Consider the following 13753-nt stretch of genomic DNA (forward strand, 5'->3'; position numbering starts at 1 on the left):
TACGTATCTGTTCTCTACATTTGAAAAGCATTTCATCTCAGACATAACTCCAGTACTAATGGGTTAGAGAATTACTATCCATTAATAATATATTTCTGATTAAAAACATCTTTGATCTCCCCAAGGCTTTAAACCACGTGGGAACAAGGTTAGAAAAATTGCTGTGCATTGGGGTGTTATATATTTGTGATTACAGAAATAATTCGTTTTTAATTTACAAGAGACAAATAAATTAAATGAAATTACTTAAATGCTTGTTAAGCTCGATTACTTTACTGACTGTGACATTATACACTTATGGCTTCAGATCGACGTTAGTCATAATATCAACCACTGGTTTGACTGTTTCAAACTCGTGATGTAGCATGATTTTGTTTGAAAGCGGCGTAAAACAACAATCAAAACAAATACCGGGGGCATCAAACAATATTGTGCTTCAATCCAAGCCTGGTCTCCTGTGTAATAGTTTAAAAAAAACCTACAAAGTGGTATTCAAATACCTGGTTGATTCTCGTGCCTGCTCAATATCAATCAATCCTTTATGTGACGGAGTAATGTCCCTTGACTGAAGGACATGTGCAATGTCGTCGATTCCCCGACTCATGCCAAATCTATCAGACCCACTTTCCATCATTGATGACAACAAACATCGCAGCTGTCTCAACTTCTCCACACAGGTCCTGCAAGAGATAACACGCTGCATTAAACACTATTTAGTACATTACGTTCTTGAACGAAAGTGTCAATCCCACATTTGTACATCTGTCACATCAAAGTGAGTGAGTGAGTTTACGTTTACGCTGCTTTTAGCAATATCCCAGCATTATCACCAGAAATTGGCTTCACACATTGAACCCATTTAGGGAATCGGTCACATCAAAGACGTGTATATGGAGCCACATTCCAACAACATGGAGTCACGGGCCTGGATTCAAACAATTAAAAAATGAATTGAATTGCTTAGCTCTTGTCAAATTTTTCAAGTCAGTGATTTGGATTTAAATCTTTTTCAGTTATGTTAGATAACCTTTGAGATCCTTGTGGCCGTAATAGCAATTACGCCTCTTACTTGTGCCAGGATGCGGTTATCGTGGAAAAGCATCAACGATTTGCTATTAGTTACAGTTTATATATCCCCGCGCTAATGTTCCTTGGCATCAGCTACTAGACAGGGTCTGGGATCCGTACCATTATAAACTAAATGTCCTTACTATATCTCATCTTTTTATCCTTGTTATACTTCAACTGTTTCCGTACCGGATGTTATATGTTTCCTTACTTTCTAATCTGTTTTGTTGAAGTAAATCTCATCATCATCATCATCATTGTCTTTCGTCATCGTCAACCATACCGCACCTGCTTTCCTTGTTTTATTTCATCATCATCATCATCATCATCATCATCATCATCATCATCATCATCATCATCATCATCTTTCGTCACCATCAACCATACCGCACCTGTTTTCCTTGTTTTATTTCATCATCATCATCATCATCATCATCATCATCATCATCATCATCATCATCATCATCATCATCTTTCGTCACCATCAACCATACCGCACCTGTTTTCCTTGTTTTATTTCATCATCATCATCATCATCATCATCATCATCATCATCATCACCATCATCTTTCGTCATCATCAACTATACCGCACAAGTTTTCCTTGTTTTATTTCATTAGTTAGTAGTTAGCTACATTTTATCATCAACATCATCATCATCATTGTCTTTCGTCATCATCCACCATACTGCGCCTGCTTTCCTTGTTTTAATTCATCATCATATTCATCATCATCTTCCGTCATCATCAACCATACCGCACCTGTTTTCCTTGTTTTATTTCTTTCATCATCATCATCATCATCATCATCATCATCATCATCATCATCATCATCATCATCATCATCATCATCATCTTTCGTCATCATCAACCATACCGCACACGTTTCTTTGTTTTATTACATCATAATCATCATCATCATCATCTCTCGTCATCATCAACCATACCGCACCTGCTTTCCATGTTTTATTTCATCATCATCATCTCTCGTCATCATCAACCATACCGCACCTGTTTTCCTTATTTTACTTCATCATCATCATCATCATCAACCATACCGCACATCATCATCATTTGTTTCATCATCAATCATATCATCACCATACCTTCACCTGTTTTCATCATCATCATCATCATCATCTCTCGTCATCATCAACCATACCGCACCTGCTTTCTTTGTTTTATTACATCATTCATCATCATCTTCTCGTCATCATCATCATACCGCTCGTTTCATCAACTATCATCATCATCATCTCGTCATCATCAACCATACCGCACCTGCTTTCCTTTGTTTTCATCATCATCATCATCATCTTTCGTCATCATCAACCATACCGCATGCTTTATTTCTTCATGTTTTATTCGTCATCATCAACCATACCGCACATCATCATCATAATCATCATCATCATCTCGTCATCATCAACCATACCGCACCTGCTTTCCATGTTTTATTTCATCATCATCATCTCTCGTCATCATCAACCAGACCGCACCTGTTTTCCTTGTTTTACTTCATCATCATCATCATCATCTCTCGTCATCATCAACCATACCGCACCTGCTTTCCATGCTTTATTTCATCATCATCATCTCTCGTCATCATCAACCATACCGCACCTGTTTTCCTTGTTTTACTTCATCATCATCATCATCATCTCTCGTCATCATCAACCATACCGCACCTGTTTTCCTTGTTTTATTTCATCATCATCATCATCATCATCATCATCATCATCATCATCATCATCATCATCTCTCGTCATCATCAAACATACCCACCTGTTTTCCTTGTCTTCCATCAGGTCGTCCACGATGTCTGCACACTGTCTGGCCAGTGTCGTGTGCCTTGTCAGCAGTTTTTGGTACTGGCTGTGAGCCTTCCTAAGGAGCTGAACGTTGGCTGTTATCTGGACAGACAAGAGAGGGACAGACATCAGATTGATGGTCAGTGACAGTCGTTTTGAGTAAACAAGACTTTAGCGAGCGAGTAAGTAAATTTTGCCTTAAGCAGCATCAGCAATATTGCAGCTATTCGCGGCTACAAGAGTATGGAGTTTGACGTTATGGAAGAATTATCAACATCACCACCATCATCATCATCATCACTTGATATTCTTCGGAGGATGAGGCTACAAAAATATGCCTTTCCAGAGAAAAGGTGCATATATAGAAATACCAACCAAAATAATTGTCTTAAATACAATATATTCACTTCCTCTCTCCAATATCAAAAGGTCGGCTCTTAACGTGTTTTTCCAGCGTGCATTTCAGCAAACACTCACCCGATCTCTCCCGCGCCTTTCCTCAGTGTCTATAATTCCATATCTGCAACCATAAATTACATCTCAAAGTTAATTATTGTTCAAAATTGAACTGAAAAAACACAATTAGGTAATCGCTGAATGTAATTCAACCTTTTCGCCCTTTTTCTCAGACAGGAACCCGGCGTCAAAGATACGTGAAGTAGTTTGTAAAACACGTATAATGTCGTTGTGTCTCGCCTCTTGATAGGTAATTAGGATCAGGTATATGAGAACTGGTCCTAAGAAAAGTATCTCATAGATTGGTTCTTCATGATGACTCATTCGAAATTAACTCGACCTTTGTATAATTAAAACCTACACACAAATTAACTCGACTTTGTGTGATTAAAATTGTCACAAAAATTTCATTAAACGAGTTAAAAGGAGCAAAAAGGTTGAAGTTGTTTTCGAAGATGATGCAGAATAGTTCAGTGGGAAGAGTTTCTGACAATAAAAATATTGTACATTTTTCGGAGTTAGTACGTAATATCCCTTTTTATTCCTTACGAGGGCGAACATATCGGGGCTCATTTTCTTCAAATATCACTTTGTCATGGTGACGTGACTTCATCAACAATGCTATGACGTCACGTGTCTTCTGTGACGTTGCGTTCTACATGCGGCGACGGCGGGTAGCCAGCCTATGTTTGAAAGTAGTTTAAGTTTATTTTCCTCAATTTGACGACTTCGATAATAAACACAATATTATATTCGTGCCCATATCATACTATGTTTACGACACTCGTGCCTAAATATCGGTATACCCCTCGCTCTTGCTCTGGAAATACCAACATTTAGGCACTCGTGTCGTAAACATAGTATGACATGGACACTCATATAATATCTTCTATGTAGTTCATGGAAACAATGATAATTATCATAACCAGACCTGGGATATTAGAGTGATGAGTGGGTTTAGTTTTACGCCGCTTTTAGCAATATCCCAGCAACGTCACGGCGAGGGAGACCAGAAATGGGCTTCACATATTCTACCCATGTGGGGAATCGATCCAGGGTCTTCGGCGTCACAAGCGAACGCTTTAACCACTAGGATACCCCCACTACCCTGGGATATTAGAACTAAGGATAATATGGTCCGCTTGTTCGTCATAACCCATGTGTAATGTAAACTGATGCACAAAAGAAAGTATACCTGTGGTGCGTCGGTAACACGTACACAATGTTTGTGACTTGTGACAATCGACAAAGGCACCAAGTGTGTACTTTCTTTTATACGTCCGTCGTTGAGCACTGTTCCACTTTCTCCGTGTACTCGGGGCGGTGGTGTAGCCTAGTGGTTAAAGTGTTCGCTCGTCACGCCGAAGACCCGGGTTCGATTCCCCACATGGGTACAATGTGTGAAGCCCATTTCTGGTGACCCCCGCCATGATATTGCTGGGATATTGCTACAAGTGGGGTAAAACTAAACTCATTCACTCACACTGTGTGATGGTGTGTCTGTAAGTGAGTGAGTGTCTTTAAGTGTTCGAGTGTGTATGTGTGTGTGAGAGAGAGACATACATTCTTTATTGACAGAGAGAGAGAGAGAGAGAGAGAGAGAGTATTCTCAGAGAAAATAAATAACTAAACTGAAGTACAAAAGAAAGTACACACCTAATGATTTGGTAAAATGTTTTCCTGAAAACAGCATAATATTTGGAAAAGTGTTTTATTGCAACCCATAAGTCACAAACATTGTGTACGTGTTGCAATAACACCATAGATATCCTACCCAATTGGAACAATTCTAGCAAAATATTTACGTTGTTTGTATAATCTCAAAACACCAGGTGTGTACATTTTTGTGTACATCAGTATCTGACGAAACACGACCCCATGGTTCAAACAATATTCCTATTAGATCACGGTGGGTGCGTTTAATGTTGGGGAAAGCCCGGAGTAGTGCAGGTCTTCGACTTTTCACACATTGGTGAAACTCACCATTACTGGTACGGTGCAAGCAAACCTACAAACGTAATTGGGACGAACAGGGATTCGAGCAAGTGATGATTCGTTTCTGTCGTCCCAAAGGGAAGCAACTCTGCACAGCAAATAACAGCGCCCAAGACGACTTATCTACCCTTGTCAATACACCAATTAGCCCACACATTTTGCACTGAATGACGTTGGCAAAATGGCTCCTGGATCTGATTTTGAAATACATATGTAATGGTCAAATTCAGACAGAGTTATGTTTGAATAGGTAATTTGTTAATATTCGAGTGTGAATATGTTTTGTTCACTTGCTGTTAAATGCCACTGCCAAATACTGTGGTAACGTAACGACGGTCTATAAATCCAGTGGTTGATATCATGACAACGTAATCACGCAATTTGCATCAACCAAGTCAGTGTGTCTGACCAACAAAGCAGTTAAGTCGCCATTTTTCACAAGCACGGATCCATAAAACCTATATTCCCATCTGAAAACCCCATCCGATAAAAACAAATATGGTAATAAAAAACAAAATTTTAATAAACATGATATCATTTTAGTAAAATATTCTATTTTAACGTTTACAACGAAACCCCGTTAATGTGGACTGTGCCTTTTTAGTAAAATCGTCCAGATTAACACATGTCCGGATAAAGAAAACGTGAGTGCTCAGTAAGATCTGTTATATTAAACATATTGACATGTGCTCAACAAAATCCGGATTGCACGATGTCCGTATTAAGAAGATTATGTACGTATGTAGCACAGTATATTTAGTTCGTATTGGTTAAAGCTGAATTTACGCTATAAAACTGAACCCAAAGTGAGACAAAGAGTTCACAAGATAACGTGAAGTGCCTAAAAATACCTAGGCATGTCTAAATATACCACAATCACGGAACACGTCGATCAGCTAAATACCCCTAATTGTATTTCCACATCTGCACTACAAACGGAACTGAAGCAGGTGTTCACATTCTCTTATATGTCAGTGAATGGGCAAATACAATTATACGCTGAGCACCTCCTTTGGGAATATTTTTAAAGCAATCCAAAATTTCCTTTGTTTTTTAAATCTAAATTTGAAACGCGCCTGTGATACCTCTGCTTCACAGCACAGCACAGCACAGCACAGCACAGCACAGCACACACACACACACACACACACACACACACACACACACACAGCATTCCATACGCACACACACATTCCCCTTTTCATATCAACGGGGTCCCAAAATTACCCGATAACAAGAAAGTAATTATATTTATATAAGGCCATGAAGTATTACAAAACTGGCATTTCTATTTGGTCAGTGATCATTATTCGATAATAACCCAATTTCATTGCGTGATTTCGTGTGTAATGCAAGATAATTTTGAGCACCCGGGAGCCAAAATTATGGCTGGCGGACTATAAATATAAATAACGTGATAACGGTGCTATACTGGGATGAAAATGTCCATGATTATTGGACAATCTGCATTTGCTACATTAAGTGAGTTAACGAGTTGTGAATGAAGTGAGTGAGTGAGTTTAGTTTTTTCGTCGCATTCAGCAGTAGTCCAGCTATAAGGCGGCGGTCTGTAAATAATCGAGTCTGGACCACACAATCAATTGATCAACATCAAAAGCATCGATCTACGCAAATGGGAACCGATGACATGTGTCAACCAAGTCAGCGAGCCTGACCACCTGATCCCGTTAGTCGCCTCTAATGACTAGCATGGGTTACTGAAGATCAATTCTAACCAGGATCTTCACGGGTTCGTTTCGAATGTTGCCACACTATTTCAGTAATGTCGAGGAGTGATGTCGAGGAGTGATGTCGAGGAGTGATAAAAAACATTAATGCGATGACAGTGCTATACAAAGCCACAATATCATTACAAACACCGCTGTGGCGAACATAGGTTGTCTCGAAGTAAAACCTTGATCGCTGTATATTCCATGAGGGGCGGTGGGGTAGTCTAGTGGTTAAAGCGTTGGCTCGTCACGCCGAAGACCCGGGTTCGAATCCCCACATGGGTACAATGTGTGAAGCCCATTTCTGGTGTCCCCCCGCCGTGATATTGCTGGAATATTGATAAAAGCGGCGTAAAACCAAACTCAGTCAGTCAGTCAGTATATTCCATGATAAGTTACAATTTTGCGGTTGTCAAACGGATAACTCGAAGTATTTTATCAACTTCGACACAGCGGTGTTTTATACTATAGCACATTTTGCAATGAATCAACGAGATTAGTGTTATGCCGCAGTCAACAGTATATCAGATATTCTATTCAAAGTTGAGAAATACCTATAGTGAGTGTCATTATACGCCGCGTTTAGCAAGATTCTAGCAATATCACGACGGGACACCAGGAATTGGTCAGGTATGCCTAAGTATTTGATTAGAGAAAGATTCGGAGGAACATGTGCGACTTAAATTTAATGACTAATAACCTCTTATTAAGGAGGGGCGGTGGGGTATCCTTGTGGTTAAAGCGTTGGCTCGTCGCGCTGAAGACCCGGGTTCGATTCCCCAAGTGGGTACAATGTGTGAAGCCCATTTCTGGTGTCCACCGCCGTGATGTTGCTGGAATATTGCTAAAGGCGGCGTAAAACCAAACTCACTCACTCACTCACTCTTATTAAGGATCCGGTTATCAATATTCTGGGATGGGTTGGTTGGATGAGGGACTGGATTAGGGCTCGTGTCAGTTAGGGAGTATAGGTGTACGCCGCTTTAAGGAACATTCAAGCAATATCACTGGGGGGACACCAGAAATGGGCTTCACACATTGTACCCATGTGGGGAATCGAACAAAGAGCTTCGGCGTGACGAGGTGAGGTGACTTGAAATGGGGTTTAACGTCGTACTTAAGAATATTTCGCTCATATGACGACGTGCATGCGTGTGTATGTGTGGCTGCTTGTACAAGCCCAGACTTAAGCTGGTTTTATAGTGCCAGCTCACTGAGATACCAGGCCGCAGTTATGCATGAATACCCCACTCAGACACATTATACTGACTCCGCGCCGACCAGTCCCTGTTGTACCCATTACTGCCGAGCGCCAGGGCAGGGAACAACAAGTACCATATTTTAACGTCTTTTGGTATGACGCAGCCGGGGATCGAACCCGTTCAGCTATCTCAAATAACCCTGTGGGATTTTTTCCTTCTTTTTCAGTGGCATTGTCATTGTTTCTTTGAGTATGTAGTATGTAGTAAGCTACGGTTATAACGAACTCAGTTGTACGTATTTCGACTCAAATTACAGCAAGTCAACAGGGTGGAAACATGATATGCAATTTGGATACGATGACGGATGTCAGCGAGCCTGACCACCCGATCCCGTTAGTCGCCTCTTATGACAAGCATGGGTAACTGAAGATCAATTCTAACCCGGACCCTCACGGGTGCTATTGTACTGTACACTAAATATGTTGAATATTTAAAGCGTATTGTGATGTCGCCGTTCTTGAGGGTACAGTAAACTACGGCTATATCGAACTCAAGGGACCAATAGTTTTTCTTCGTTATTAAACGTTGTTGGTTATACGATTTTCGACTAGAATGACAGATAGTGGTCGGGACAAAAATAAAATCAAAGCAACAGTTCGTTCTATCCGTCCGTTCGTTCTGTCGGTCAGTTCGTTCTATCCACCAGTTCGTTATATCGTCAGTTCGTTATATCCACCAGTTCGTTATATCCACCAGTTCGTTATATCATCAGTTCGTTATATCGTCAGTTCGACATATCCGTCAGTTCGTTATATCGTCAGTTCGACATATCCATCAGTTAGTTATATCGTCAGTTCGACATATCCGTCAGTTCGTTATATCCATCAGTTCGACATATCCGTCAGTTCGTTATATCCGTCAGTTCGACATATCCGTCAGTTCGTTATATCCGTCAGTTCGTTATATCGTCAGTTCGACATATCCGTCAGTTCGTTATATCATCAGTTCGTTATATCGTCAGTTCGACATATCCGTCAGTTCATTATATCCGTCAGTTCGACATACCCGTCAGTTCGTTATATCCAACAGTTCGACATATCCGTCAGTTCGTTATATCCGTCGGTTCGACATATCCGTCAGTTCGTTATATCCGTCAGTGCGACATACCCGTCAGTTCGTTATATCCAACAGTTCGACATATCCGTCAGTTCGTTATATCCGTCAGTTCGACATATCCGTAAGTATGTTATATCCGTAAGTTCGTTATAAGCGTGCTCGTTATAAACGTAGTATACTACATATCACGGCTGGCCTGTTTGATGTGTCGAATGCCCAGAGTGTCACTTTGTTGAAACAAATGACAGGCAAGGGAATGGCGCTGACGAACAAAACATCACAATCAGGGCGGGTGTGGGATTCGAACCCTTGACCATGGAGTCATGGCACACATCGGCAAACTGCAGCGCATTACTGGGCCGCCGTGCCTTCGCACACGATGTAGGAGTTAGATTTAAGAAGTGAGAAATTTACATTGTGGCCTACTTCTACAGCTGGGAATTCTAGTCAATAATATATCTGAAAAAACATTTGGCGGATTATGAAGGCGCAGTAGAGCACAGTATTCAATTTCAACACCGAATGCTCACTAATGAGTTTAGATTTTTTTCTAACTCAATGAAATACAATTATAAGGGGTTTTTTTCAAAACTATGGTGCCACTTGTTTTGAACATAGGTTATTACGTTGGCACCAAAAGGAAGAATGTCTGTCAAAAACAAAACGTATAGTTCACTTATGATGACGGTCTTCTGTAGATAATGTTATTTTTTTTACAGGTTTGAGAGCAACCCTTTGCACCGTCTTACATCTTCACTTCTCTCTAACCATTACTGACCCGTGAAGATCCGGGTTACAATTGATCTTCAGTAACCCATGCTTGTCGTAAGAGGCGACTAACGGGATCGGTAGTTAGGCTCGCTGACTCTTTTTGACAGATGTCATCGTATCCCAATTGCGTAGATCGATGCTCATGCTAATGATCACTGGATTGTCTGGTCCAGACTAGATTATTTACAGACCGCCGTCATATAGCTGGAATACTGCTGAGTGCGGCGTTAAACAACAACTAAACCTAACTATCCATTATGAGATTTGGAGCTAAAATATTTTAGAAAATGGTCTTATAATTATGCACACAAAAACCGCACTATTTCTTCTGATAACATTTGTTGTTCTATGCGATACATTAATACCTTATATTTTGTGTGATTCACATATTTTCTGTGCTTGTGCTGCATTCTTGTTGTAAAAAAGTGAGTTATATCAGAAGTTTAAATCATTAAGCAAGAACAGAGAGTGAGTAATGCTGTATGCCGCACATAACATTACAGGGGCGAGAGGCATCAAAATGTCGATTTCCACTTTGTACCCATGTCGGGAATTGAAGCCATTACGGTCTCAAGCCACTGCAGTTTGAGCCAGTGAACAAACCCCACCGCCCACACATACCAGATCATGTCGGTTACCTGTTGTTTGATTGTTCCAACGACATCGCCTCTTTTAAGACAGTCTCCAACACCTGCAGTAGAAGAAGATACCGGAAGCTGGTTTGACTGTTGTTGCTGTAAGCGACATTGATTGGACGGTCATGTTCAGTGGTCCCGGAAGAGACGTCAAATCCCATTTCCACCAGCCTCTGAAATGAAGAAAATATATATAACCATAAATAAAAAACAATGTAAATAGAACAAAGACGTACAGCTTTGAAGATTTCAAAGACCGTTCTGCGAAACTTGCACAAAAGACGTTTGAAGAAGGTGACATGCAAGGCCTCTAAAACACTTTCAAAGAGGGGGCGGTGGGGTAGCATAGTGCACGTGGTTAAAGCGTTAACTCATCACGCCGAAGAGACGGGTTCGATTCACCACATGGATACAATGTGTGAAGTCCATTTCTGGTGTCCCCGGTAGTGATATTGCTGGAATATTGTTAAAAGCGGCGTAAAACTAAACACACTCACTCACTCACTTTCAAAAAGCTTTATGGTAGACATATAAAGGACATGTCTATATCTGACTCATCAGTGATAAAAAAAAATGTCGACGCGATCCCCTATTTTAGACGTTTCGTGAGCGCCAGTGTATTTAATGGATGAACAATTGCCTTGCCTTTGCATGCGTTTATGGTGAGGAGGATAGGGGGTGCGCTCGCTTTTTCCCGAGCGCCTGGCTTCATCCCTATCTTGTACTGGTTCAAACCACTTTTAATTATTATGACTAGACATTATGGATTAATGTTTTTGCTTCTTTGTCGCTTTTGCATAATACATATACAGGCAAAATGGAATATCAGTTAGAATACATTGTTTCTGTAATATATCCAGCATTGACGATAATACCGATGACTCATTTGAGACCCGTCAAGATCCGGGTTAGAATTAGTCTTCAGCAACAGATGCTTGTCGTAAGGGGTGACTAACGGGATCGGGTGGTCAGGCTCGCTGACTTGGTTGTCACATGCATCGTTTCTCAGTTGCTTGGACTGGTGCTCATAAGGCTAATCACTGGATTGTCAGGTTCAGACCTGATTATTTACAGACCACCGTCATGTAGCCGAAAGGAATAGTGGCCGTTTTTGTCCCACAAATCAGAAAGTGTTGGTGTGCTGATCATGTGTTTTGTATGGTGTCTTAAATCAAGCGTTGATTATGCTACAATATTGTTTACAGTGGGGATTCAGATTTAGAATATACATCCAGCAGCTTGTGCCTCTTGGAGGAGGGTCCCGGGCAAAAGGCAAACAGTTAAAAATTGCATTTGACCCCAAAATAACAAATGCTATCAAAACGTGACAAAGCTGAAAGGGCAGTGGAGTAGCTAATGGTTAAAGCATTCACTTGTCACGCCGAAGACCCGTGTTGGATTCCCCACATAGGGACAACGTGTGAAGCCCATTTCTGGTGTTCCCCAACATATCTTTGCAGGAATATTTGATTTTGTTTTCTATTGTGAAGTTTCCAATTGTAACGTTAAATCTTGCGCAGCATAAACATACATCATAAACTGTGTTAAAAAAGATGAAGAGATCCTGGAGATGACCTAATGATCAAATTATCAGACGTCCTTCTCTTTCCAACACGGTTTAAATAGGTGCCCCTTTAGTCAGGTCTGTAGGTGACATTTGAGGCACAGATGTGAAATGCGTCGTGAAACTCGCTGATCATGTGATCATGAGTTCGATTCCCAGACTTTGCTCTGTTTATGGATATTGGTTTCTAAGCGCAGTTGTCAGGATTGCAACCGTGGTACATGTCCAGAATCTGAATCATCCTCCCTAATCAAGGTAACACACCGCTACGTAAGTGAAATACCATCCAAACCAAACGCGTTCATTATTCTGGCGACCCGTGAAGGTCCGGGTTAAAATATTGATCTTCAGCAACCCATGCTTGTCGTAAGTGGCGACTAACGGGATCGGGTGGTCAGGCTCGCTGACTTGGTTGACACATGTTATCGGTTCCCAATTGCGCAGATCGATGCTCATGCTGAGTGAGTTTAGTTTTACGCCGCATTCAGCAATATCCCAGCTATATGGTGGCGGTCTGTAAATAATCGAGTCTGGACCAGACAATCCAGTGATACACGGGTCAGGAAATAACTAAACTCCCTTGTTGTACGTGCTAGCTTTGGGTGAATAAAATTGTATTCATGTGGAGATTCGAACCGTGTTCCCAAGCTTGTCGAACGAACGCCTTAACACTTGAACCACTTCACTACCCTCCGCCCCTGAAGTCTAACACTATACATTATTAGGGATGCATCGATACTTTTTCTAAGTCGATAAAATTATCGATACATTCAAAACTGTATCGATATTTAGTTTTGAAAGTATCAGTTTAAATATGTTTCGTTTACATTTTGCAATTGTATCATGTTTTTTGATGTTATGAGAGTTATAAATGATTATTTTTCATGCTCAAAGATGGGGAATTAGAGAATCAAAAACGTTGATCTTTTTATTTTATACAATATGTAATATTAATGTTCAAAATGTAACTAAATTTACACAATAATGCCGCGAAAATAGGTATCGTGATACGTATCGAATCGTGACATGGGTATCGTGATAGTAACCTATGCTTCGTGACATCTATATGCATCATCATCTAAAAACATGCATGTGCGAGGAAAACCAGGGTAGCATTTATATGAGGAGTAAATGAACGTTTAGCCATGTTTCGACAAGTGACACCAAGCCTATGCTTCAAGCATTGGTTTCCGCCGCCATATAGCTGGAATATTGCAGCGTACGGCGTTAAACAACAAACAAATACACGTAGACATATTTCGTGGGTTATGAGGGATGCCACTGTACAATTTGCTTTCTGAGTAGGCAGAGAAAATAGAATAAACATTTTTTTTGACAATATCGGTTGCGTCAGATGTCTACTTTTACACTGGTTCCAAATTGACGCTATAATCGATTCCATGTCA

General features: G+C 40.6%; 1 protein-coding gene across 2 annotated transcripts in view; it reads right to left on the minus strand.

Moving 5' to 3' along the window:
* The window catches only part of LOC124279650, an 83972-nt gene that overhangs the window by 18684 nt on the left and 51535 nt on the right, over nt 1-13753 (minus strand). For both annotated transcript variants that reach the window (XM_046715486.1, XM_046715487.1), the window contains exons 8-11: nt 10787-10956; nt 3356-3398; nt 2853-2980; nt 501-680 (exon numbers count right to left, since the gene is read on the minus strand). In XM_046715486.1, the coding sequence (XP_046571442.1) occupies nt 501-680; nt 2853-2980; nt 3356-3398; nt 10787-10956 (521 nt within the window). The remainder of the gene's footprint in view (nt 1-500; nt 681-2852; nt 2981-3355; nt 3399-10786; nt 10957-13753) is intronic.

Source organism: Haliotis rubra, unplaced genomic scaffold, assembly GCF_003918875.1.
Source record: "Haliotis rubra isolate DU_JTF1 unplaced genomic scaffold, ASM391887v1 Scf254, whole genome shotgun sequence".
Taxonomy (NCBI): Eukaryota; Metazoa; Mollusca; class Gastropoda; order Lepetellida; family Haliotidae; genus Haliotis; species Haliotis rubra.